This window comes from Neodiprion virginianus, chromosome 4 (genome assembly GCF_021901495.1).
Source record: "Neodiprion virginianus isolate iyNeoVirg1 chromosome 4, iyNeoVirg1.1, whole genome shotgun sequence".
Lineage (NCBI taxonomy): Eukaryota > Metazoa > Arthropoda > Insecta > Hymenoptera > Diprionidae > Neodiprion > Neodiprion virginianus.
In genome coordinates, this window is record NC_060880.1 from 36,532,505 (window position 1) to 36,560,307 (window position 27,803).

General features: G+C 44.6%; 3 protein-coding genes across 3 annotated transcripts; 1 reads left to right on the forward strand and 2 right to left on the reverse strand.

Moving 5' to 3' along the window:
- Positions 1-13,969: 13,969 nt before the first annotated feature.
- LOC124302901 (uncharacterized) lies at positions 13,970-14,638 on the reverse strand. Its single transcript, XM_046759469.1, has one exon. It carries the CDS (start codon positions 14,636-14,638, stop codon positions 13,970-13,972), a length of 669 nt encoding a protein of 222 aa, XP_046615425.1.
- A 3,588-nt stretch (positions 14,639-18,226) lies between these two features.
- On the forward strand, positions 18,227-23,952 carry LOC124302902 (uncharacterized). The gene is made up of 4 exons (XM_046759470.1): positions 18,227-18,291; positions 19,665-19,789; positions 20,720-23,302; positions 23,384-23,952. The coding sequence occupies exons 1-4, from the start codon at positions 18,227-18,229 to the stop codon at positions 23,950-23,952; spliced, it is 3,342 nt and encodes a 1,113-aa protein (XP_046615426.1).
- A 2,428-nt stretch (positions 23,953-26,380) lies between these two features.
- Positions 26,381-27,326, reverse strand: LOC124302788 (uncharacterized). The gene is made up of 2 exons (XM_046759349.1): positions 26,874-27,326; positions 26,381-26,774 (listed from the first exon to the last, which is right to left on the reverse strand). Exons 1-2 carry the CDS (start codon positions 27,094-27,096, stop codon positions 26,404-26,406), a joined length of 594 nt encoding a protein of 197 aa, XP_046615305.1. The 5' UTR covers positions 27,097-27,326; the 3' UTR covers positions 26,381-26,403.
- Between the last annotated feature and the right edge of the window lie 477 nt (positions 27,327-27,803).

Consider the following 27,803-nt stretch of genomic DNA (forward strand, 5'->3'; position numbering starts at 1 on the left):
CTGAAAAAATATTACAAACAAACATGGTTTCGTATGTAATAAAGGGTTAACTAACGTAATTCTAAATTCTAAGCATGTTTCTCTTTAATGTTATAGACGTATCAACCCATCTAGCAACGATCCAAGCCAGTTTGCAAGAAGATTGCTTCAAAAGATATTTCCATCCGTGAATTCCAAGTCGGAATTTGCGTCCTTCGTGATTTTCTGCTATATGTCCGGTTCAAATAATAATAACCATAAAACCAGGACGATATTTCTATTGGAGCATGACTCACATTCGGTGCAACCCGGCAGATTTTTGAAGAAACTCGACAGCGTGAAATATACCGAAATTAGTTACACATTACGTACGAACATCAATTGGCCGATCACTGGTAAAAACGTTATGCTGTCGAAATTTTCATCGGGCCGCAAATTTGATGTGTTATTAGGCGTACATATAAGGATAGGAAAATCGGTCAATCTTCCTTCTTTTACGCCTTTCCAATTACCAGAAACTTGAAGATATAATCGTCACCGCAGGCGACTTACACTTATGTGGAAGGTGTGGAGATCTCCACACTCGAAATGCCTGGAGTGTGGAATTCCACACTCGAAAATTCTCCTGACTAACATTGAATTTCACAAGTATGATAACAATTTTCTGTTTGCTTTTCCTGCTTGATTCGATGTATAAAAAAGCGATAGACGATGCGAAAGATCTAGATTTGCAGGAACCCAAATTACCGCGCGTCCGTAGAGCCCCAAAACGTTTGGAGAAAGCTCAAGTGCACGTGTTTAAGACACCTGAATAATACAACCGAAAAATTTTCTACGAGATTCTTGACCAAGTCATTACTTCGTTGCAATTGAGATATCGTTCAGAAACAATGCGATTTTTGAATACTTGCGAAGACTTTGTCACTGGCAGAACAAAGAATGTAGCAGAAGTTGTTGAATTTTACAAAGACGATTTTGATGGAGACATGCCGCAACGCCATTGCGAAATGTTTCTCGACTTAATTGAAACTCGAAATTTGAAAGTCCGTAATTTGAAAGATGTCGTCACATTTTTTAAAGAACATGAATCTGCAGCCGACATTCTTACGTCATTTTCGAAATTCATTAGAATTCCGCTAACAATTCCTGCATCATCTTGCAGTGCGGTGATCGAGGTCCTTTTCCCCTCTCGGTCGACTAAAAACGTATCTCAGGCCAACCATGCTGCAGTACCGTTTGAACAGCGTTGCGATTCTCCATATACATGGAGAAATCGCAGGAAATCTGAGCATCCATAAAATGATTGATGAATTTATATTGAAAAACCCCGTCAGAAGTTCTACCTTTGCAATAAAGAAATAAGACCCAAAAAATAGTATTCGACTTCTCTTCCCCCCCGCCGGCGTGCCGCAGCTCCACACTAGAAATTATGAGAAGTCGCCGGCGCTGATAATCGTCATGTTCTAACGGGCCAGATGTTTCCTTAGATCGTATCGCGTCCTTGGCATCAAGAGCCTCGCCTGTATTGCCCTGATCATGGCCTGTCTGTCAGCCATTCTTCAGGGTCGACAAGTTTAAAAAGCGGTCAATCGGATCGGCGAATGATAATTTTCACACTTTACGCACCCTCGCCACCTGTTACTTTGAAGAATAATATCAGGGTTGCAAAATTAACGCCGTGCTGGGAAATAAGTGATCGATACGTAAATTATGAGTTCCGCTTCGTTGTCGAGTTTCACTCAAACCTTGCCATAAAGTTCTCATAATCTCAATATGGTGGAAAATTTGCTGCTAGAGCATTTGTAGTTAAAAATGAAACGTCAAGTATTTTACAAGTGATTACACAATGTCGACGAAACCAGTATACTATATTATATTCAGATTCAACTTTGTTCTATTGTACCGATTGGCCTTTTTAGTTGTCATTGTACTAATTAAATCATTTCAGTGACTCGATTTGTTTGTGATAAAGACTGTCGCATGTAAGAATACGACGAATGTCAGGTATAAAGTAGCAACAGACCGAATCTCAGCAAAAAGCTCATCGCTTTTTTTCATTATGCACCAAGAAAAATTTCATTTGTTACAGTAACTAGAAAAGTTCTGTGAAACAGGTATCGTTAAAAAAAAACTGTTTGAGTATTGCCGGAATCACGAAAAACGAGGTACGCCTAACCATTTTGCGCTATCGTCGCTCCTTTTTTGGTTATTGCAACTCAAAATAAGTTTGTCCGGTTCAGTTTGCTTTTTTAGCCAAACTAGGCTTCAACGTCAATTCATCGTTGCACAAGCGTTAAATTTTCGCGACAGTTGCAAGAAGATATAGTAACAGTGATCGCAATGAGAAAGAATAGTAACGTATACTGGACTTTCCGGTAACAGCTGGAAATCTAATTTTGTTTCTCTACCTAGAACTATATTTTTCGATTGCGGTAAAAAATAAAAATAGTCATGGACTGAGCGATAACAGGAACTAAAAATTTCTCTCAGTGCACATTATTCGACGTTATAATAATTCCTTGTACCAAAATTGACGCCCATTCGATATTGTATACGAAAATCACAAGAAAAGAATTTGGTTTTTCAAAATGTTCGAAAACTACTAAACCAATCACAGCCAAAGTCTAGTCAGGTCTAAGTCTGAAAGAGGTGCGTCGATTAAGACCAAGTTCGTCAAAATCTAACTACTCGTTCTCGAGATATCGTCGGACAAAAAATTGATCACGCACGTACATACACACTGTAACCAATACTTCTTTATTTAAACTTTAACTTTAAGATAAAGTGCGAGGGTTAAAGATAGGTTACCCTACGGCGCAGTTACTAACCTGAATAATTAGATATTGAGAGATGATGAGAGAGAAAGATATGATCGTTGGGCGCCAGACGCACATATGCGTCAGAAAATAGATAATTAGAAGAAAGGATATTGATGAAGACAAGATCAGGTTCTACGACGGTTTTGCACAGCTTGCTCAGTAGAGGCAAGATAATGGTAGAGGGGAGGGGTTGAATCCAACAGATAAAATGAGAGACAGGTGAAGCAGAAACAGTATCAGGCATATTGACCAAGAAGCAATAAATATTAATAACAAGCGAATAACTGAAGAGATTCAGATACAGTTAAGATATGTGAGACGATTAGTTTACAGCTAGAGAAAAGTGAAGCGAGAGATTTGACAAATAATAGAACGTTTTCAGCGTAAAGGAGAGATGTGCGTAGGCTCGCGATACTATTATTCGAGGTAACAATTAATACGGTTTTATCATAAGTCTATCTAGCACTAACAATGCGTAAGTAAGAGTCAACCAGTCGCGAAGTTACTTGCAATGAGAAATCGAAAGGGATAAGATAAGAAATAGAAAAGAATAAGACACGAGCCCACGTGGCTCGCGCAGCACAACTGCAAGAATAGAATAGAATAGAACAAATTTCATCATACCAGGGTAGCGAACCCAAAAGTATAAATTAACAGCCCAATAATTCCAGAATCTCGTGGCCGAGACCAACGTAGATTTCTGGTATGCCGAAGTCCTACATGACGGTACGCAGAGGTCGGAGGGGGGTGCTCGGGACGAGTGAGCCCGCGTGGATTCGACGGAGCGTAGCTTCAATTGGGCCGCGAAGCATGGAGGAACACCCAACTTCAGGGCGCGGAACACAAAAAGACCGAGGAAATAGTGCCGGCGTTAGGGGACCTTAAGCCATTTAAGTTGCTCATAGTAGGGCGTAATATGTTCGCATTTGCGCACGTTAAAAACGAAGCGAACGCAGGCATTAAGAGCTCGTTGTAGGCGGATATCTTCAACAACCGTAATGTCCAACAGGAGGAGTGAGCAATAGTCAAATATTGGAAAAATCAGCGCCGATACGAGAAGCCGTCTTAGACTATAAGTGAGTGCCTGACCATTAGCCTTCAGTTGTTACAGCGTTTTATATACGCGGTTTAGAATGCTCGTGACTTGATCTCGCCAGTTGAGAGATGGCGTGATTGTAATGCCTAAGTTTTTAACTACATTGACCAACGGGATGTGAGAACCCTGCACATTTATTTCTGGAAGCTGGGCTGGTCGCAGCGTGTTAATAATTCGAGCCGAACCTAAAAGCATCGCTTGCGTTTTGGCCGGATTCAAGCGCAAAAGGTTTTGATCTGCCCAGCCACAGATTCGAGCAATATCCTCATTAATACGAGCGACGCATTCGTCAATTCAATCGGGAGAGCAATGAGCAAATATTTGCAGATCGTCTGCATATTTAACGATCGAGCAGTGCTTAACGACATTGTTGACATCGGTTGCATATAGAGAGAAAAGCACTGGCCCCAGCACCGACTCTTGTGGTACACCAGATGTAACTGGGAGATAGTTAGATAAGCCCTGGGTTGTGCGAACTGCCTGACGACGACCTGTAAGATAGGACCAAATCCACTGTAGCACTGAGCAAGAAAGGTTGAAAGCTGCGAGTTTGTCAATGAGTTCAGCGTGACCAACGGTATCGAATGCCTTTGAGAAATCGAACAGGACGAGAATCGTGACCTCGCGACGATCGGTTGCATGACGCACAGCATCCAGTACCCTGACAAGAGCGGCTTGGGTGGAGCCACCCGTGACAAAACCATACTGGTGTTGGTCGATAAGAGCAGAGTTTCGAAGATATTTTATTAGATCGTCGAGCACGATTCTCTTCAGAATTTTTGAGAGCTGACATAGTAACGAGATAGGTCTGAAATCTGACGGTGTAGACGGGTTTCGAACTTTAGCAACAGGGGTGATAAAGGAAGATTTCCACGGAGAAGGAAACACGGAGGTCATCAAGGAGCAATTGAATATGTCGAGAATTAATGGAAAGAGAGGAAGTGTACAATGCCGAAGGAGAAACCCAGAAAAACCATCTGGACCAGACACATGCGTGTCGGCCAGAGAAATGTGACGTTTGAGAGTGTCTGGCGTGATGTGTCCGAGGAAAAACTGTCTGTCGTCAAAAGTTCTCCTTGTTTGACGAAGCGAAACAGGCATAACCGACCCTGTATTGAATACAGAACAGAAGTATGTGTTGAGTTCTTCAGGTGGAAAGGTAATTACAGGATGGGACCTGTTCGCGATTACTCCTAGACGTCGAAGCTCTGACCATAAACTTTTAGGTTCAGTAATACCCGCGATTCGTTGCAGATAGTAATCCGCTTTGGTACGCATTAATAATGCTCGCGCCCGTTGTCTTAGATCTTTGTACACAAGATGCACGGCTGCACATTTAGTACGACGCCATTTTGCGCGGGCACGATTACACGATGACAGTAATTGACGGAGTTCAGGGGACATCCACGGGGCAGACGGACGGCGTAGTGCAACCACACGATAAGGCGCATGAGCGTCAAGAAAACTATCGAGCGTTTCATTGAACTTCATGACCTTCGAGCTCGAGTCCGTACAAGCGAGAGTAGGGGCCCAGTCTTGTAACGCGAGAGTATCAGGGAAGGACGGATCTCGTAAGCACCCCCAATTACGACGCATCGTTCTAGATGACGTTGGCATTCGAGTCCGGGCAAAACTGTAATTTATGGCAATGAAATCATGACCTCCGACAAACATGAGAGGACCTTGATCCTGCGCTGTGACCTTATCGATGGAATCTACTATACACAAGTCGAGCCACGTAGAAGATGTAGACGTGTGATATGTAGGCAGATACGTGACGATATCAAAATTGTAACAGCGAAAAATACGCCGTAGATATGTGCTATCAGGGTTGGTTGTACAAAAATTCGCGTTCCAGTCGCCCATTATTATTTTTGATACATAATCTTGACATACGGAAGCTAAGAGCGTTTCAATCCTATCGGAGAACGGTATTTTTGGCGACTGATAAACAACACCAACGAGCAATTTTGAGGTGCTCTCACCAGTAACCGCAAGAAACAGGAATTCGGGTGTCGGTGAATACGTCGAGGCGAGCGAAGTGGCGACGATGCTCGTCCGGAGTGTTTGATGCGTGTATATACACACTCCACCACCCCCTTTGCCAGTCCTATCACATCTGGTAAGATTATAATCTTGCACGGAAACAGTTTGATCGGAGATGTGCGGTTTTAGCCAAGACTCAGAAATGAGAATAATGTCGTAATAATGCTCTGAGAAATAATGCGAGAATTCAGTAAATCGAGGAACAAGTGATTGAGCATTAAGATGACAAATTCGAAGTTCCGTCGATACCGGGTGGATGGTGGAGTGTGGTAGAGAGGCCTGATCGAGTCAGGCTAGGGATTCGAGTTGATCGGCATGCGTGATACGAATAATTGGCGCATTCTGTGATTTCTTCACGTTGACTATGCCGTCGCGTGTCCAGACATACCGGTATTGTTTTTCTTTTGCTACTTTCTTTGCCTGCATAAGGAGACTATGGACCTCGGCCGGAAGAAATTCGTTAATATATGTAATGTGCGAATCAGGAAACATGGCATGAACTTGTTTCGCATTTACCATGCCTTTCGAACGCTCAGCAGTAAGAATAGAATTACGCAACGAGGGTGAGCAGACCGAGAGGAACAAAGATCGCGGTTTATCCGTGTTTTTCGTAGTTCGCATACGCCTGACTGTTGTAATTTGAGCGCGATCGATTGTGATGTCTAAGACAGCACACAGAGCGATAATCTGATCACGATCGTTTCCGTGAGTTTCCGGGAGACCCGTGATAACGAGATCAGTGGCGTGCCGAGCGCATTCGAGCTGTCTAACGCGATCTAGGACTCGTGAATCCATAGCCAGCACGGCGGTTGGTGGGGGAAGCTGTTCAATATTATCGACGCGCCGAGACAAAGTGTCGACCGATTCGGAGAGAGACGCTGTAGTCCCTTCAATGCTGTCAAGCCTATCCGAGACACAGTGCAGTCTTGTGAGGCAATCCCGAACATCGGAGCGAAGTCCATCGAGACCAGACACTTGCTATTCAATAGTCGTATCAATTTTGTCGAGCTTCTCAGATAAACTCGGAATGACTTTTATGATGGATTCAAAACCGTCGAGCTTTTTCGCGAAAGAGGTAATTAGATTTAAAAAACCCGCTATTTGATCGCTAATACCCGGTACAGCACGTACATTAGATGTATTATATATATTAGAGAGACCGCCCGAGATGCTAGACAGACTAGATGATAATTTTCGACACAAGAAGCAAGTAACACCCGAGGTCAGAGGCAATTCGGATACAAATGAGACTCCGAGCTTATTTCTAAGGCATTCGCCGTGGAAACCATGCGTTTCCACCGTACATAGTCGCACAATATCATCCGTTGCGATAAATCTTGAACATAACCCGCAATTGACAGCTGGCATGATGCTGTGTACGTACAGCGTTGAATGTAAACACAATAGAGTCGTACGAGAGGCACGATCGAGAGAAAGCGTGTAATAAATAAATAGGTAGAAGTAAGTAAAGATAGAGAAAGAAACAGAATAGGATTAGTTGAGACTGCCAGTACTCGAGCATAACAACTCGGGGAGTGAGTCGAAAAATAAAAAATAAAATATAGAAATAAAAATAAAAATAAATAAAATATATACATATATAATAGGATTATAGATAAAGACAAGTCCGTGTCCCGTAATATGCTCATCCCTCGCTACGCCTGTAATAAATCTAACAGAGGCGTTAATAAGTCGCTGGAGCTTAATATCGAGTACACCAGGTAGATTATTATAGACTGCTGAACAATAATCGAGGTGAGGAAATATACGAGCCGTAACTAACCATTTACGAAGAGAACCAGAAAACAGTTCCTTGTTGATTTTCAAATGTTGTAGAACCCTGTTGACCCTGTTGCAAATTATATCAACATGGTCATTCCATGTTAGAGTCGAATTCATAATTAGTCCAAGGTTACGGACCCTGTTGACATACTCGATTGTATGATCCCCAACCTTAATTAGTGGTAGATAAGAGGCATCTAGCCTATTAATGAATTTAGAACTACCACAAAACATTCCCTTCGTCTTTCCGAAATTGATTTTCAAGCAATTGTCACCGGCTCAATCATGAATTGCTTGTACATCACGCGAGACTTTACTTACGCCCTCGGCAATATTTGATGGTAGGAATGAAAGGTAAATTTGTAGATCATCAGCGTACAAGACATGCTTACAGTAAGGTATCGATGTGGGTAAGTTGTTGACAAAAATGGAAAATAGTAACGGACCCAGCACCGTGCCCTGCGGGACCCCCGAGTGAATATCAACCCAGGAGGATAAATCCCCATCTGACCCCTTGACCGCTTGACGTCGATCACTCAAATACGACCTAAACCATTCAACCGCCGAAGCTGAGCAGTTAAGAGCTTTTAATTTATCTTACAGCTTCGCATGACAGACAGTGTCGAAAGCTTTTCGGAAATCGAATAGCACAATAAGAGTGATCATCCGATTATCAATAGCTTTTTTAACGTCATCCGTTAGTTTAATTAAGGCAGACTGAGTGCTGTACCCGTGACGAAAACCCTACTGATAGGGATCCAACAAACACTTTGACTCCAAATAAGCAGTTAACTCGAAGTAAACAATCCTTTCAATACCCTTGGAGAGAGCACAAAGAATAGATATAGGACGGAAGTCGTCAAGCGAGGTTGGATTTTTTATCTTATTGATAGGCTGAATTAACGCTTTCTTCCACTCAAGGGGAAGATAGAATAAGTCAGCGAGTAATTATAAATTTCCAGCACAAAAGGGAGCAATGATTTCATAACCAGACGTAACTGGCTTGCCGTAATCCCATCACAACCACAGGCTTCAGTTTTCGAGGAGAGTAAACATTCTGCGAGATAAGTAAGAGTGATGTGTTTAAAGTAAAAGCGCTCAGAGTCGAAAGCGGACTCGGGATCGAGTACGATTGGACTGACCGTGCAATGGCAGGCAGAATTGGCAATCCTAGCAAAATGACTATTAAGTTGAGAGGTCGTGAACTCAGCATGGACTACACCTTGACGCTGCTTGCAGAGGCCAAGATGCCTGAATTCTCGCCATAAAGACTTAGGAGTAGTTAGGGCGGAAAACAGATCTTCATAACAGCCCGATTTAGCTTCACGAATTTCCAACTGAACTCGATTCCGAGCAGCCTTGTACTCGCCATAGAGAGTCACAGAACCAGATTTTTTGAATGCCCTAAAACACACGTTCCGTTATTTGATACGGTCACGGATAACTTCAGACAACCACGGAGCTGGTTGACGCTTAGGACGACAAGTTTTAAAGGGGGCATGGGTGTCCAGAGTACTAAACACATGCTCATTAAACAAGGCTACTTTATCATCGATATTCACAAACCTATCGAAAATAGGAGACCAGTCAAGACCAAGGAGGTCACGATTGAAGGACTGCTGGTCAATATTTTTGATATCTCGGTACCTGATTGATCTAGTCGCCAACTTAGGCACCCTAAGCGAGTATTTAATGTAAATAAGCTCATGGCCTGAAAGAAAAGGGGTACCAGATTGCCCATTAGCTAAAACCTTAGCGATATCGTCAACGATACAAAGGTCTAACCAGGTATGTGAGTGCGCAGCATGATGAGTTGCCCGATACGGGACAACATGCAGGCCATTACGATGAAAAATACCTAAGAGTTGACGGGAGTCAAACGAGTCAGAGTTAAGGTTGGCGTTAAAATCTCCTACAATAACGAGATTCTTATACGATTGCGCAAGTTGCATAAAAGCATGTTCCTCAAACTCTGATAAAAAACCAATTTTCGGAGGTCGATAGACGACCGCAAACAGAAGTTTAGAGGCGTTCGATACGATAATCTCCATAATCAGATACTCAGGCTTGTGACAATAGAGATTAGGCGAGGATGAGATTAACCGCGCGTTTAAACTTTTGTGGACATATACCGCAACCCCACCTCCGCCCTTGCCTAATCTGTCGTTCCGAAAAAGTATGTAATCTTGAACCCCAATAACTTCATCGGGAATAAGATCATGAAGGAACGATTCAGAGACTGCTATGACGTGGTAGAGATTGTCTGAAAAATAACTGAGAAATTCATCGAAATGCGGAACAAGCGATTGCACATTCGCATGACAGATCGTCAAACAGTCCGAGTCTCGAAGATGTGCGTTGGGTCGAGCAGCTAGGGTAGCAGGTGACGTCGACGTCGACGTCCGTTGCACACGTCACAGAGACGCAGAGGGCTGAGCAGTAAGCAGGTCAGCAGGAGTGAGTATGCGTAATGGTACCTCTCCGATGGTCTTCTTAATATATATTGTACCCCTCCTGGCCCAAACATATTTGAAGCCGTGTTGACGGGCATAGCTACGTGCGGAGTTCAGGAGCAGTCGCTCTGAGGATGTCAGGGATTCGTTAACAAAGACACGAGCCGCAGGAAGAGAGTCATCGACATCCTTGGCGAGTAGCCCACTTTTAGCTCGCCAATTATCCAGCCACATATCCCTCATCACACAGGAAGTGAAACGAATGATGAGTGGACGCGGTTTGTCGCCCTTAGAGGGAATTAGATAGGCGCGAGCTATATCCCCAGCTGAGCAGGAAACACCCAGGGCACTAGCAAGACGTGAGACCATCTCTAGCACAGTAGTGCGAGAAATCTCCGGAAGACCCGTCACAAAAACCTCGAAGTCTTTACTTTGCTTCTCCAGTTGGTCCAGCCTTGAAGAGGTGAGCGGACAAGACCGTGAGAGAGAGAGAGAGAGAGAGATTTTAGATTTATTTTGATTTTATGCCGTGGCCCGTAGGAGCCAATGGGCAAGTTCAACAGAGACAGAGAAAATAGAATATAAAATAAAATATAAAATAAAATCAAATCAAATAGAATATCTTAATAGTATAAACATAAACAGGAAGAGTAATAGCAAACTTATAATACTAAATAGATGTAATACTATACAGTTATAAATAGGAAAAGAAAATAGAGAAATACATTTCTGAGAATTTTTAAGGGCAATGTAACAAGATAACAAAATAACACTTATAATTACAATAATGAGGTAGGGAATAGACTTAACCTAAAAGGGGGTGAACGAAAACTAAGTAATCAAAGCCTCGGCGACGGTGCTAGGTTGACGGCTGCTAACTCCAATGCGAAAAGCCGATCGAAGAGTTTGGCCTTGAAGACCGCCAGAGACGAGGATTGCCGGAGTGATAGAGGTAGACTGTGCCAGAAATATATAGCCGACAGGAGAAATGAATTTCGGTAGCAAGTCGTGCGATGAGCGGGGATATGAAATGATGCTGGGTAATCTGTAGTTGCAAGCCTCAAAGAGCGACGTACGTCGGGATCTGTTTCGACAAAAGAACTTCGTAAATAAGTCGGTATAGACGTCAATAGAAGCTGATACAGAAAAGAGCCTAAAAAGTACAGGCGACGACTTGCTACCGACAACCATTTCAACTGAAGACGGTAAGGTGTAATATGAGCGTCCCTACGACAGTTGTAGATAAATCGGATGCCACAGTTTACGAGCCTCATCAGTTTAAGATTTAAATAATCGGTAAGGTCGCAATAGACGAGGCTACAGTAGTCAAGATGCGGGAGAACTAGCGCATGAACGAGCAGCGTTTTGACTTCCGGTGATAGAATGTTTCTGTGTTGTTTTAGTTTATGAAGAGTCCCATGGACTCTGCGAGAGATCTGAGCTACGTGGGCATTCCAAGATAAGTCGGCAGAAATAAAGACGCCAAGATTTCGAACCGAGTTAACGTATGGGATACATTGTTCATTTATAGTGACTCGTGGAAGATTGTCGTGACATATTTGAGTGAGATAGGAGGAGCTACCAAGGATAATGGCCTTGGTTTTCGCAATATTGAGCTTCAAGCCGTTTTCAGTCGCCCAATCCGACACCGCCCCTGCATCGATACTGACCCGGTCGAGAGCCGAAGCAATGTCGGTCAAGGAGGTATGCAGATATATCTGCAGATCGTCGGCAAATACAATATGCTTCGTGTGGGTTAGTACGTGGCCAATATCGTTAATAAAAATAAGAAAGAGAATCGGACCCAGTACCGAGCCCTGAGGAACTCCTGAATGGTTTGTTAGGAAACTAGAATGTGTGCCGAGGAGAGTTTGGACGGCTTGGGATCGGTTTGAAAGGTATGAGTGGAACCATCTAACTGCATCGGCAGTCAGCCCGTAACGAATGAGCTTAGCCAGTAGTAAACGATGATTTATACTATCGAACGCCTTCGAGAAATCGAAAAGAACTAAAATAGTAACGCATCTATTATCAATCGCTTCTCTCGCATCGTCCAGTAACTTGAGCAGGGCCGACTGGGTACTATAGAATTTATGAAAACCCGATTGATACGGATCTAGTATGGCATTCTGCTCGAGGTAGGTCATAAGTTGAGTTGCTACTAACTTCTCAAAAACTTTCGAAAGATGTGCTAGATTGGCCACAGGTCGAGTATCTGATTCGGAGGCAGGTGATTCGCATTTGTTCAACGGGATGACATAGGCCCGTTTCCAGATCTCGGGAAATGAAGTATGACGAAGGGAGCAATTGAAGAGGTTTGTAAGAAGAGGTGCGATCACGTTTAGGTGATCCCGGAGGTGCAATAGTTGGATATCGTCAGGGCTCTGACCGCGCGATTTAGTAAGACAGGATGAGAGTAGGCGCAGGACTTCGGATTCAGGAACAGGTGAAAACGAAAACTGAGATTTAACCGTAGGTAGAACGTCTTCTAGCAGCTGATCTAACTCATGAGTTGAGCAAGGAGGATGGGCATTTGTGATGGAAGTATAAAAAATGTTTAGTTGGTCAGCCCCGAAATGATGTAAGGGGGAGGCCCGCGGACCCTTTGATACAATAAGCCCAAGGCGGCCAAGTTCGCGCCAGACGCTCGATACATTGGGGAGATTCGATAAGCGATCATTAAAATATACGTTTTTTGCTCTTTTAATCTCGACTTTGATAGCGCGGCGTAGAGCGCGATATTGAGACATCAAATCAGCTGATTTCAGACGTTTCGCCGAGGTATATAAATAATTTCTAGCGCTTATACGCCGCTTAATTTCTGGCGTAAACCAGCCCGCTGGAGGTCCCCTAAATTCGCGCATGACCAGCGGTGCATGGGTATCTAGCACGTGAACAATAGATGAGCATAAGAACTCTGCCTGTCTATTTATATCCGATGAGGAGTCAGAGGGTGGTATAGTGGCGATAGAGCAAAGATCGTTTTTCAAAGCTATGGGGTCGCAGTTTCGAAAATTACGGCATTTTCTTAACCGAGTGGGCCGGTTCGGAGCTAAAAGTTTGTACTGAAACTCAAGTAAGTCGTGCCCTGCAATAAAGGGTGCAGATGATTTCACAAATGAATGAATCTTTTGAGATGAGTTGACTATAACAACATCTAACCAGGAGTCAGAGGAACCTGTATGATGGGTGTTCCCGTAAGGGATAAGATATAAGGAATGACTAAAAATGAAATCTTGAAGGTACTTGGCCTCAAAATTGGAGGAACTTAAATTGCAATTTAAGTCTCCGGTAATAATTATTTCACTATAGGCATGAAGGAGATTTTCAAACTTGTCGATAAACAGGTCTAGTAGTTGACCCTTCGGCCTCCTGTAAATGATGGAGAACAGAAGTTTTTTACCGTGCAGGCTGATTTCCAGGATAAGGAACTCAGGTGAATTTGAAAACTGGGGAGGGGAGGAAGCTAGAATCTTAGACTTAAGAGAGTTGTGAACAAAAACACCCACTCCGCCCCCCACTTTTCCAATTCTGTCATTTCTTATCAGATAATAACCATTTAATGAAACGCAATGGGAAGAAATATTATCATGCAGCCATGTTTCGGAGACAGAAATCACATGAAATCGGCCATCGGCGAAGAATTCCCTAACAATATCGATATGCCCTAGGAGAGAATTTGCATTAAAATTGGCTACATTAAAGAAACTGCAGTCGAGAGTGGCATCAGGAATAGAAGAGGTGGAGCCGCAATCCAATCCAACGAGGGTAGATTCAGATGGCTTCGACGTTAGTCAAGTACGATGCGAGAGTAGTTGAAGATCGGCCTCAGATTTTATCAGGATGTGATCAGAGGACGCATCCCGCTTGACGTATACCAGTCCATTTCGGGTCCAGATGAAGCGATAGCCTCTCTCCTTGGCATAGGCTCTCACCTTTCCAAGAAATTTGGAAAGAGTAGGGGGCAGATGCTCGTTGATGAATATAGGAGTCCGGAGCTGATCGTGCGGCAAGCCAAGCTGATTTGCATAAATGGGGCCTTTAGCTCTTTTGGCGGCAAGTAGGCGATTTCGACATTGGACGGATCTGAGTTTGCATAGAATCAATCGGGGCTTGTTGGAATCCAATGTGCTTTTGATGCGCCCAATCTCCAGAACATCGGTAGGCGGCACGTCAACAGAGAGTTGGGTTGTAAGGGCGCCAAATGTAGCCATGAGATCCTCGCCTTCTAGCTCGGGAACTGCAGAGATAATTAAGTCGCTGTTTAAAGAGTTTCGCTCCAGAGACGCCAGCCTGTCCGTCAGATTTGTGTTGCACAATTTTATCTCGATATTTGATGTCACAAGACGGGTGATCTCAGCCGCCTGTGATTTACTGGTATCCTCGAGGTTGTCGATACGAGTACTAAGAAGTGCATTTTTGTTGGTGAGATCCTCTACTTTTGCCGTGAGGCTGCTGAACATCTCCGTTGTGGATATTGAGAGCTGATCAAACTTGGATGTCAACGATTCTAATTTAGCTTTAGAGAGAGAGAGAGAGAGAGAGAGAAAAAGTATTTATTTGATCGCGGGGTAATACCCCCTAGCAACCATAGGCACACACACACATATGGTGGTTGGTGAACAATACCAAAATAATATAAGATAATAAAAAAATTAAAATAAGATAAAAATAAAAATAGAAATAGAAATAGACACAAACCGAATGAAAAGCGTACATACAGAGAGGGCAGCCACATTCTGCGCGCATAATACATCATACAGCATTCATCATACATCATACAGCATACATCATACATCATACAATACATCTGTTGATTTCAATAGTTTCACAAGCATCACCCTCGCTGCACACGCTCAGCCTCTTCCGCTCGCAGATCTTCTAGCAGGCCAATACGAAACACCGGCAAAGTGGACGCTGATGTAATTGACGGAGGCAAAGAGTTCCAAAAGTTAACGCCAACATACGCAAAAGACTTTTGATACGTCACGGGCAGGCATGGGCAATCCTTTGCAGGCAGGCAGCGACTGGGCGTTAAGGCCGCAGACATTGAGGAGCTCCGGGCGGGTCAGTGAGCGTTTAGGTTTGAGAACAGTCGCAGGTGTGAGTCATTGTAGGGCTCCGGTTAGGGTCGACAAGTCGGAAGAAGGCTGCAAGCGTAACGGTTTGATCCCCGGTCCAGGTCGAACAAACAACGCAGCGTCAGATATCCACACAGACCTCGGGCTCAGCGACGGGAACTTCTTCAAGATCTGACTCCGATATCGGTGCAGTTGTACAGGATGCCTTTTGTTAATATAGACCTTTCGGTCCGAGAGGGCGGCATCAATTTCTGCAGCGCGGAGTTGAGGCTTCAGCTTCTTAGCCGCAATTACTTGATCGCACCAAGCAGGAGACCCAAGTGTTAACAGAAGAGGACGCGCAGTGAAGGCAGGAGGAGAGCCAGGAGCAGTTGCATCCAAACGCAAGGTTGAAGCACTAGGGGCACTCTGAGCTCTATAGCGGCCCATTCGTTCGAAGCGGATTATGGCATCAGGAAGCAGCTGTATATTAAGAGCCGCTAGCAGTTTGGTCAATGTTTCATCTAGACGCTCGCGATCACCACCATCTCGAATCCCTGTAATAATTAGTTGGTTCGCAACTTCATTGCATGCTACCCGCAACAACATAGCCTCATCAGCAGGTGCCAGCACGCCAGTCTGCCTGATGGCAAGCTTGCTTCCAATTTCGCTAATCTCCGCTGAATGGCGAGACGCTACCTCAGCCAGCGAATCAACATCTTTCTTTACCTCTGTTACGGTGGCATTGACAGTTTCGAGACCTGATTTGAGAGCTACATTATCGGCTAGCATGCTGTCAAATTTTCCTCGAAGATCCTCGATAACCGTTACGAGCGTGTTGACCTTGGCCGCTGTGGCTTCAAACGCACCAAGGCGAGTGTTCATAGCCACGAGTAAAGTTGAAATTTTTTGAATTTCTGCTCCAATAGCGGTTGTCTCATCTCTCGTACAAATAGGGCAGCAACTACGTACACGATCTGTCGCAGCCCTGCTAGTTTCGACTTGAAACCGTATTTTGAGACAGATAGCATGAAATGAATGTTTACATTTGTCGCCAGTCGTAATGGCACTACTAGGGACATCTATAGAGGCATAGCACAAAGCACAGTTTGGAGGAGCCATACTATCAGCAAGTCGGTATCACAGATTGGTATAAATAGACGTCTATAGATAACACGAAGGTAATCCCAAAACAGTCAACAGTCAACAAAGGCTGCGTTCAACCTCACTAGTCTGACACTGACACTGACAGCTCCAGAAAGAAACAACAAAGTCAAACCGTCCGTGAAATTTTAACGGGTTATAATGCACTGTGTGTCTCAATTATTTAATAGCTGCACTACATGGCGCAAAGAGTTTTATACCACTTAAGAGCCGGCACAGCGCGAACCGATCAATACTAGACAGACCGAACTCACAAAAGAAAAACTCAAAAAACGGCCAGAAAATGTGACGAGCGATAACGGGTAGACGTTGTTCACCAAGCATCAAAAAGACAGAGAGAGAGAGAGAGAGAGAGAGAAAAGCGTTTATTAAAAATGTCCTGGAGCAATGTGCCCCCTAAGGACAACACAAATGCGCTGAACATATACAGCTCTCTATGAAAAAAAACAAAAAATAAAATAAAATAAAATAGAATAAAATAAAATAAAATAAAAATTGAATAAAATGAAATATAAATAAAATAAAGTGTTATATAAACATACAACAATATATAGAAAATATTTAAATCAAATTTGCGCTTATTGAATAGAATTAAACAGTATTACTGGCCAAATATTCCCTAAGTTTTAGCCTAAAGACATTTACGGAAGATGATTCGCGAATTGAGGTAGGCAATGTGTTCCAGAGGACACAAGCCGATACAAGAAACGATCTTTGGTATACAGTTGTTCGGTGTAAAGGAACAAACAGATCCTTTGGGTCACCTCTAGTGAATCGGTGACGTATTGCTGACAAGAAAACCAACTCATCAGAGATATAACTAGGTGACCCGAGACTCATAGTATTGATCAGAAAAGTTCCCAACAGGTACTTGCGCCTATCAGCCAAATCAAGCCATCCAAGCATACGGTAGTATGGGCTGATATGCTCAGATTTGTGCACATCAAATACGAATCGCACGCAAGAATTGAGGGCGCGCTTTAGCTTAAGCTCCAGACCAGCTGTTAAATCGCAATAAACTAATGCACAGTAGTCGAAAAGAGGTGAAATTAGCGAGTTTACCAACGAGGACCGCAGGCGAGTTGGCAGAAGTTCTTTATTGGATTTTAATTGCCAAAGAGTATTATGCACTCTCCGCGAGATAAACAGCACATGTTCCGACCAAGTCAGAGTATTGTTAATGATAACACCCAGATTCTTGGCCTGGACGACGTACGGGATAACCTCATCTTTAACCCGGATAGGAGGAACATACGATGATTCAATTGAGCTGCGGTACCGAGCACTGCTAATTATGAGTGCTTTCGTTTTAGAGGTATTGAGTGATAGCATATTCTTCAGCACCCAGTCATGAATCATCGCGACGTCCTCGTTAACTCTCTCCACAGCCTGAGGAAGGTTATCAGGATAACAATGTAAATATATCTGTAGGTCATCCGCATACATCATATGCTTACAGTGTTTCAGCGCGAGGGGCATATCCTTAATAAAAATAGAGAAGAGGAGAGGCCCTAGAACAGTACCCTGAGGTACACCGCATGAGACATCTTGCCATGAAGAGAGATTGCCGTCATGTCCTACAGTAGCCCGTTTTCTGTCGCATAGATAAGAGAGAAACCAATTCAAGGCCGAGCTAGATAATCCAAGGTCCGCAAGCTTAGTGACAAGGAGTGGATGGTTTACCATATCGAAAGCTTTTCTTAAATCGAAGAGGACAAGCACTGTGCATTTCCTATCATCGATGGCACGCCTTATATCGTCGGTGACCCTAATAAGTGCAGACTGCGCACTATACCCCTTCCTGAATCCCGATTGGTACGGATCACGATGACCATAAAGGTCAAGATAATCAGAAACTTGGTCGAAGACTATTCGCTCGAGCGATTTGGAAAGTGAGCAGCCAATGGATATAGGCCGAAAGTCCTGCTTACTACCAGGGTGTTTAATCTTTGGAACAGGCCGAACAAGCGAGCTTTTCCAGAGTGTGGGATAGACACTGTTTGTCAACGAGAAGTTAAATTATCAAGTATAGGAAGGAGTATAGCAGGCATGCATAGTTTCAGAAAGGCAAGTGGAATAGCATCAATGCCCTTAGCATTAGATTTTGACTTGAAAAAATTACGCATAAGACATTCCGTAGTTACTGAATTAAAATAAAAGTTACCGTCTCTGAAGGGTACAAGGCGCGACGTCATTGTAGCTAGTTTATCCACAGAGAGAGATAGAGAGAGAGAGAGAGAGAAAGAGATACGATATACTGTAAGTAATTTCGTGGCTCCGCAAAATAGAAAAGGAACCTCACTTACGTGAAAAGAAGATGGAACAGGTACTGGAAAATGCGATACAATAGCGAGAAAATTTTACTAGCGATAGCGATGACACGTCTGGCTTAGTTGAAAACTGAACGTAGAGTGTCGAGACGAGCGATGATCCTGATTTTCCTCGTGCTGCTGTCACGTGCTTCTTCCTCAAATCTGCGTTATTCTAATTGGGCCAGTACGTCGCGTAGGTCGGGTCTACAGGTAGGCGGCGATAATCCCTCGTTGTTTGCTTTCTTCTTCTTCGCCGACAGGTATCGAGGTATCGGGACGTCGGACGATGGTCGGAGATGTTTTCACTCATCTGTGCGGTATCGTTGGTGAAAGGGGAAGTCGTACCACTCGTGTGTTGCGATATTGAAGTGTGCGAGAATATTGCGTTATCGATATTTTGGACTTGCGACCGATTATACTTCACTCCTTGCTTTACTGGTGCTCTGTTCGAGCACCGAACTTCGCGGGCATCGTTTTTCCCCGTGAGCGCCTCTCGCGGCGAAGCAAAGACCGACGACCGATAGAAAAAGAAAACATGGCATCGAGTCCAGCACGCGCCATCTTTTTGTTACCATTATTTTCTTATTAAAGTTATTATTATCAATATAAAGTGCACGAATTCCTTTATTATCCTTTTCGGATCGACCCATCAACATCTACGAACATAATTTGGTCGTTCGAGCCGGATATTTCGCAGCTCAGGAGAGCAGCAGAATCAACGACACGACAGCAATCAGCGATACTTCGTAGTCCACAATCAGCATCGACGACGAGTCGTCTCAAATGACTCTGAGGTCACCACCCGCCAAGGAGAAAAATAAGACCACGAACTCTTTGTTGTCGGATGAACAGGGGGAATCTGACGAGAATATGGTGTCATTAACTCAATTAAAAAAAAGCAGAGCGACTATTAAAAGTCAGCTAACGCGCACTCAGACTTTGTCGGGTTTCAGGTTAGGTGAAGCAGACCCGACGGAGGTGGAAGCGGGACTTCAGAAAGTCTACGATCTGTGGGAGACGTTTAATATCACGCAGTCAAGTATCGAAGAAATCGATGAAACGGAGGCTCGAATCGAGGGTGCGCGAGCAATTTGAAAACGCGTATTACAAGACGGTCGCAATGGGCAAAAGGTTTCTCGCTCCGCCTCCGACGGCGAGCACTAGTAGGCAACGTACACCGTCAGTCGACCATGACGACGACGAGCTCGGTACCGTATCAAATATAAAGCTTCCGACGCTCAGTCTTCCCAAATTCGATGGAGCGTAAGCTCAGTGGCTTCCATTCCGTGACACGTTCGACGCATTAATTGACAAAAACATAAATCTAACGGATATTCAGAAATTTTATTATTTGCGGTCTTCTCTGCAGGGAACTGCGAGTCAAGTCATTCAGTCGTTAGAGATTAGCGCGGGAAATTACAGAGAAGCGTGGGTATTGCTCAAAGACAGATTCGAAAACAAACGTTTGTTAATTCATTATCACGTCCAGGCATTGATCGGTCTCGAGTCAATTCAGAAAGAATCGGCAACTCAATTGCGCAGGCTTGTGGACGACGCGTTAAAGCATCTCCGTGCTCTCAAGACCCTCGGTCAGCCGGTTGATAGTTGGGAAAGCTTAATTATTTACATGATTACCACGAAGCTCGATCCTTTCACGCGTCGAAAATGGGAAGCGGGTATCAATAACGGGACAGTTCCAACGCGAAACTCGCTCACTGATTTCTTAACGCAGCATTGTTCAATGTTGGAGACTCTTCACCCCGCAAAATCAACTTCCGGCAAACCAGTAAAACCCTCGAACGCGTCAAAGAAAGCCGAAGAGTCAATTGCATGTATTAGCAGTAAAGGCGAGTAACGTTCGAACGATACAAAAACGTGTCCGAGTTGCGGAGGTGAACACTCGATTTATCACTGTACGAAGTTTAAGGGACTCAATACGCAAGCAAAGTGGAGCGAAGTCAAACGTATAAAGATTTGCTTTAACTGTTACGCGAAAATCATACTGCAGATTCATGTCGATCGAGTAATTGCAAACGTTGTGGAAAAAGACACAACACGGCTCTTCACATTGAGGAGTTTCATCCCAAGAACAACTCGAACAGTGATCAATCGACCACCGGGTCGGGAGGACCGTCGAACAGCGGCGAGCTCTCGAATAATGTAACATTGTCAAGCGTGCGAACGAACAAGACGAGTGCGATGTTGTCAACGACATTAATACTTGTAAACGATAAATTTGGCGAGCCTCATGTATGCAGAGCGGTGTTGGACTGCGGCTCGCAATCAAATTTTCTCACTAAGGCGTTACATAGCCGATTGCAGCTGCCAGAACGTTCCGAAAACGTGTCAATCTCAGGCGTAAATTTGAGTCAGGCTCACACGAAGCAATCGGTCAATGCAACGATTAAATCTCGAGTGAACGCGTTCAAAATTAAATTACCCTTTCTCGTCATCGATAATATTACGCAAGCGTTACCTACGACAATGATACGCACTCAAGAATTCCGAATTCCGGATAACATAACGCTCGCTGACCCTTCATTCAACATTCCAGGTGAAATTGACGTGCTGCTGGGTGCCGGCGTGTTTTGGGATCTCTTGTGTGTAGGGCAACACATTGTCAGTCGAAATCAACCGCGTCTACACAAAACCAAACTTGGATGGATCGTCGGAGGCTCAATGGCGGCTCCAAACACGCAGTCGGAAAACGCGCGATCGGCGATTTGCTGTTTCACAACCGAAACAACACTGCACAAGCAAATCGAGCGTTTATGGAGCATTGAAGAGTACCAGCCAACGAAACATTTTTCTGAAGAAGAATTACGTTGCGAGGAAGATTTCGTAGCAGCGCACCACAGAGACGAACATGGGCGTTTCACAGTCGCACTGTCATTCCGCGAGAGTCCGGAGCAACTCGGTGAGTCGAAGGACATCGCGATCAAACGCCTACGCGCTCTGAATCGCAAACTCGAAAAACAGCCCGAGTTGAAAAAACAATATGAAGCTTTTTTGGACGAATACATTGCTCTCGGACACATGACGGAGATTTCTGACACGGAAAAAACGATAGACAAACCTCGTTGCTACATCCCTCATCATTGTGTAGTGAAGGAGTCGAGCACGACCACAAAAGTGCGGGTGGTTTTCGATGCATCATGTAAAACAACGTCCGGGAAATCACTCAATGAGATTCTCAGAGTCGGACCCACGATCCAGCAAGATCTGTTCGCAATTCTCGCACGTTTTAGACAGCATCAGTACGTGTTGAGCGCAGTTATTCAAAAGATGTATCGTCAAATAAAAACTTGTGAGGTCCATCGAGATTTCCAACGAATTGTTTGGCGTGCCGACTCCCAACAAACTATCAAAGAGTACAAACTTAACACTGTGACGTACGGCACAGCTACCGCGCCATTTCTCGCCATACGCAGTCTGCGCCAGCTGGCCTACGATTGCAAAGAAGAATTTCCCGAAATTAGCGATATCATTTTGCGGGATTTTTATGTAGATGACCTGCTGACAGGCTGCGACGACGTGACTAACCTCAAGATGACGAAGCAAGAGCTTGAGCGGGTCCTGCTGTCCGGTGGATTTCCACTGTGCAAATGGGCTTCAAACGTGCCATCGATCGTGAACGCATCACCCGAGGACGATGGGAACACCGAGCGCCCCATCGGTGAAGAGGTAACGACACTCGGATTGATTTGGAATCCCCGAGACGACACTTTTCGGTATCGTACAAAACTCGGAGACATCAGCTCGCGACCCACGAAAAGGAATGTTCTCTCAACAATTTCTCAAATCTATGATTCACTAGGTTTGATCGGTCCAGCGTACATCTCAGCAAAGATTATTTTGCAGCAACTTTGGAAGCTAAAAATAGGATGGGATGAGTCGCTCCTAAATGACTTACACGAAGCATGGAAAAGGTATCACACGCATTTAACGGCTATTAAAGAAATCTCGATTCCTCGTGCAGGCGTGTGCCAAGAGCCCACGAACATCGAACTGCACGGGTTCTGCGATGCCTCGGAAGCAGCCTATGGAGCTTGTATCTACATTCGATCTTGTTCACAAGGCAATCAATATACGACACGCTTACTCTGTGCGAAATCACGAGTAGCTCCACTCAAGAACGTCAGTCTCCCAAGACTTGAACTTTGCGGCGCCGTTCTGCTCGCGCGACTTGCGCAAAAAATTACACAAGCGTTTACGCTCCAAATCGACACGAAATATTACTGGTCAGACTCAAAAATCGCGCTCAGCTGGATCGCAGGCGAGGCGTGTCAGTGGAAGACATTTGTCGCCAACAGGGTGGCAGAGATTCACGAGTTAACAGACAAAGCACGCTGGCGACATGTACGCTCAGAAGAAAACCCGGCCGACGTGATTTCCCGTGGAACTACGCCCGATCAGCTGCGAACACACGAGCTGTGGTGGATCGGCCCAGCGTGGTTGCTGGGACCCGTGGAAGATTATCATGGTTCAAGTACGGAAATCCAAAATGAAGACGTCACCGATACTACATTGCTCGAAGCAAAACAAGGTCTTTCGTCTCTCACTGCCATCGTCAACGACTTTGATTTACTGGGCAGATTTTCCTCGTTACGCAAATTAAAACGTGTTGTCGCCTACTGTCAACGGTTTGCATACAACTGACGACACGTGACAGAACGCAGAAATGGTCCTCTTTCGGTCGACGAACTCAAATCAGCCGAGAAAACCGTCATAGCGATCAGCCAAGCGGAACGATTCCCACGAGCAATCCACAACCTACGTAAGGAACTTCCGGTACCCACAAACAGCAAGCTCGCATCGTTACTCCCATTCATCGACGTCGACGGACTCATAAGAGTTGGAGGAAGACTACAAGAAGCAGAATTGCCCTACGCACAAAGATTTCCCATCGTTCTTGCGCCTAGCAGCGCGTTGACACGTCTCATAATTCGCGATGCTCATCTTAGAAATTTACACGCGGGGTTGCAAGCACTCTTGGGCACTCTTAACGAAACCTTTTGGATACTTTCGGCGAGATCCACAGTTAAACAAGTTTTAAGCAAATGCGTTACGTGCTTCAGATTTCGACCCAAAGCTTTGCAGCAAATCACGGGCAACCTTCCTTCCGTTCGAGTCAACCCGTCTCGAGCATTTTTGAACGTAGGGGTTGACTACGGCGGTCCGTTCCGAATCAAAATCTCGAGGAATAAGACAGACAAGGCATATTTATGTCTCTTCGTATGACTCGCAACGCGCGCGATTCACTTGGAATTGGTCTCCGGCTTAACAACTGTAGCGTTCCTTAATTCTTTTAAGCGATTCATAGCACGACGTGGCAAGTGCGCCCACGTGTACTCCGATAATGGAACCAATTTTACAGGAGCTAACAATGAACTCAAAGAACTAGCGAAATTACTCCAAACCGAAGCTCATAAGAGAAATGTTATCGATTTCGCTGCGGACAACTCAATTCAATGGCATTTTATTCCGCCGTATTCTCCACACATGGGTGGAATATGAGAGGCCGGAATTAAATCTGCAAAAACGCACTTGAAGAGAGTTCTCGGCGAGGCGTTATTGACGTTCGAAGAGTTGTATACGTTGTTCACGGAAATCGAAGCGATTCTAAATTCGCGACCGCTAGTGCCGATGTCGAGCGATCCTTCCGATCTGTCAGCACTCACGCCCGGGCATTTTTTAATTGGTGCGCCTTTAACTGCGATACCGCAAGTCGATTTACAGGAAATTTCTTCCAATCGGCTCACGCGATATCAACTTTTGATTAAGTTACAGCAACATTGTTGGGCGCGTTGGAGCCGCGAATACTTGACTCAACTTCAAACACGATCGAAGTGGAGAGAACGTAACGCGAATAGCGAGCTACAAATCGATAGTCTCGTTCCGTTGAAAGACGACAAGTGTAAAACCTCCAACGGAATTACCCAACGCAGTCTGCCAAAAATATGTGTTCTCCCTGCCTCCAATTAGACATAAGATTTGACATGTATTAGTTGTAAGCACGATTATTCTATGTTTGTTTCTCTTTTGTTTTATTTTTACTTGTTGACAAGTACGTATTGTCAAGGCCGGCGGGATGTTCGAGCACCGAACTTCGCGGGCATCGTTTTTCCCCGTGAGCGCCTCTCGCGGCGAAGCAAAGACCGACGACCGATAGAAAAAGAAAACATGGCATCGAGTCCAGCACGCGCGATCTTTTTGTTACCATTATTTTCTTATTGAAGTTATTATTATCAATATAAAGTGTACGAATTCCTTCATTATCCTTCTCGGATCGACCCATCAACATTTACGAACGTACTCCCCGTTGTGGCTATTTCGTTGGCGCTGCATCCCGGCACTCGCCCATCGGAGCCCTCATGCCGGAACGATCTGGTGGTGATGGCTCTCAACCCGGATCCCCACACTGTATCCACCAGATCCACGTGGTCCGCATAGTCGAGCGTAACCCGCGCCACAGATAAGACGGTTCAATAGGAGACAACCGTCCTTTTTTTCTATAGACAACGAGTTCGTAGATGTCATGGTCGGTTCAGCTCCAGGCTGATGAGTATCGTCGACAGGAGGCTTTATTGTGTTTTTGTCAAACAGCCCTGTACGCCGTCGGCGATGCATCCGAGCGGTGGAAGCGTTGATTCGTGGTTCGGCTCCTGGCCGATAAGTCTAAATAGTTGGAGGTACTGTTTGTGCATCACGCGCGACCCTGTTCACAACTTGTGTAGGCATCCATCGGAAGTGGCTTCAGCGGTATTCGTTAGTCCGTAGTCGGTGGTGGTCGGTGTTGAGCTGGTACGTGACCCCTGTCAGACAGTGTCCTGGTATCTCGAAGCGGAAGTCTCGTGGTCGGTTCTTGTAGAGCGTTACAAAATTAGAAACTATAATAGAATAAGCTTAATAAAGAGAATTTCACTTGAAGATAACAAGTCGTTCTTTTTGGAGTATTGGCCTCAGACGTGCTTTCGGTATTTTTAGCGAAATTCTGTGCGTAGGGAAGTGCGATAGGTTAACAAATGTGACGGGCTACGAACTACCACGTCACGATACATACATACACACACACAGACGTCCATTTGAAAATGATTGGAGGTGATTTTCCGAACCTCAAAACGTGGAGATCTAGTGAGAACTCAACTTTTCATTTTCAGGGTGATTACAATAACTTCCTATTTTCTCTGAAATCAGAGAAACGGGAAGTTAAAATATAAAAGAAGTGATTCGGAATTCGCTCTTTGTGATACAAAATTAAACAACAGAAAATTATTCGTAACCTACGCTATTTCTTGATCTACTGAGCTTGCAGCTCCTTGACTAAAATCTAACTCAATATTTACGAGTCACAAGCGCGCAACTCTCAATTCAAAACCTAGAAACTTTAGCGCCACAGCAATAATTGCTCGAAACCGAAACTATAACTAATTTCTCGACGGTGCGCCGCCGGAGTATCGAAGTAGATTAATAAGTAAACTATATGTAGGTACTTGTATTATCAAGCAATAAGATTCAATTGCTCGTATAAAATCCGTAATCCATCCGTTGGTAGAGAAAATTGAAAGAAATAAAAACAAATAATTATTTAACGTTTCTCTGCGTCTTATGAACATACAAAAATTGGATATTTTTCCACGTACAGGTCCCAAGAGAATAAAAAAAAAAAAATCTTCTACTTCATAGAAAGCGTCATGGAGATAGAAAATGTCGAAGAGACAATAGCTTCCAGCAATAATCGATGAAGAAATTTACTTTATAAAAACGTTTACACGTAAGATGTTTTAATATTTGCGTCACAACATACTTCTTAGCTTTCATTCCAGGCGCAATACTGGGTGCTCGGTGCAGGTGCGAATTGACGGGTGGTTTTGCAAGGCGTCGAGGCGCCGGTGATCGGGGCGGTGAACGTGGTGGAGAGGAGTCAAGAAGCTGTTCGGCGCTTTCGCGAAGCTCGGCGATGTTGTCGAGGGCAGGACGACCGCCATTTCCTGATCCCGAACCGACGCCGCCGTCAACGGGACAGGAACAGGAAGCGCTGTCGCTGTCGTCCCAGGAAGTGCCTGAAGTAAGTCGAAATAAGAGAATTAATTACAGTATAATTATTATTCGGCGATTAATCGCAGCATTGTTTCCATAAAGAAAAATCTCCGATAACTAACGTTTCGTCAGGCTGTCGTCCCAGGAAGCGGCAGATCCGGTAGCGGCGAAGGATCTTCTCCTGGCAGGACTTCCGGGAGCTGATTGAGACCTCGTCAGCTCGAGAGCTTCGGCGCACCTGTTTTTGGCTACGCGACACTGCTCCAGGAGTGATTCGTTGCCGAGTTTTTCAGCGAGGGTAACCATCTCGGCGAAATGTTCCTGGGGAAGCGGCGGCCTCGCCATAAGAAACTGCTGGGCACGACGATCGCCGACCACCCTCGTAGCCTCCAGTGCCCATTCGTAGGCTCGGTCCAGGAGCAGAAAACATCGCGAAGTGTCCTCCAGACGCTCCCTCGTGTCCTCTAGACGCGAACCGAAACCACGTAGATGCTGTTTCAGGGAACGCGCCAACTCCCGGAGACCGCTCGTGTTCGCCGCCTCCGCGAGGTCGCTACCCTTGTCCAGGTGTTTCTGAAAAGAGAGTAAAATAAGGGAGAATTAAACGAAGGTTAGCGACAATCGACAGGTGGGATTCACGTTTGAAAACCATTTGGCATTGTCGCAGCTGAAACCTATTTTCGCCTTTTTCACGTTTCAGAGATCCGAAAACACGAGGTGTCGAAAAAATTTCATCTACGACACGCGATACGATTCAAGAGGGAAGGAGGTGACATCTGCTTTCAGACGGCGTTCTCAATATCACCCGACTCGGAGCTTCGACGCTACCGCGAGTGGACTTAAATCTAAACTTGACAACTTGAATTAAGATAAACGTTATTCTCTACTTACCTCAACCGAACAAAATCTTCCTTCGAAATCGTCGCTATTCCGTCACTCCGCAATTTCCTCGGATTCATTGCCGACTTAACCGCTTGATGCCGTTGGAACTCGAAAAATAATAAAAAGACAAGAAGCCTGAAATATCTTATTCGCTATATACTCGCTACAGT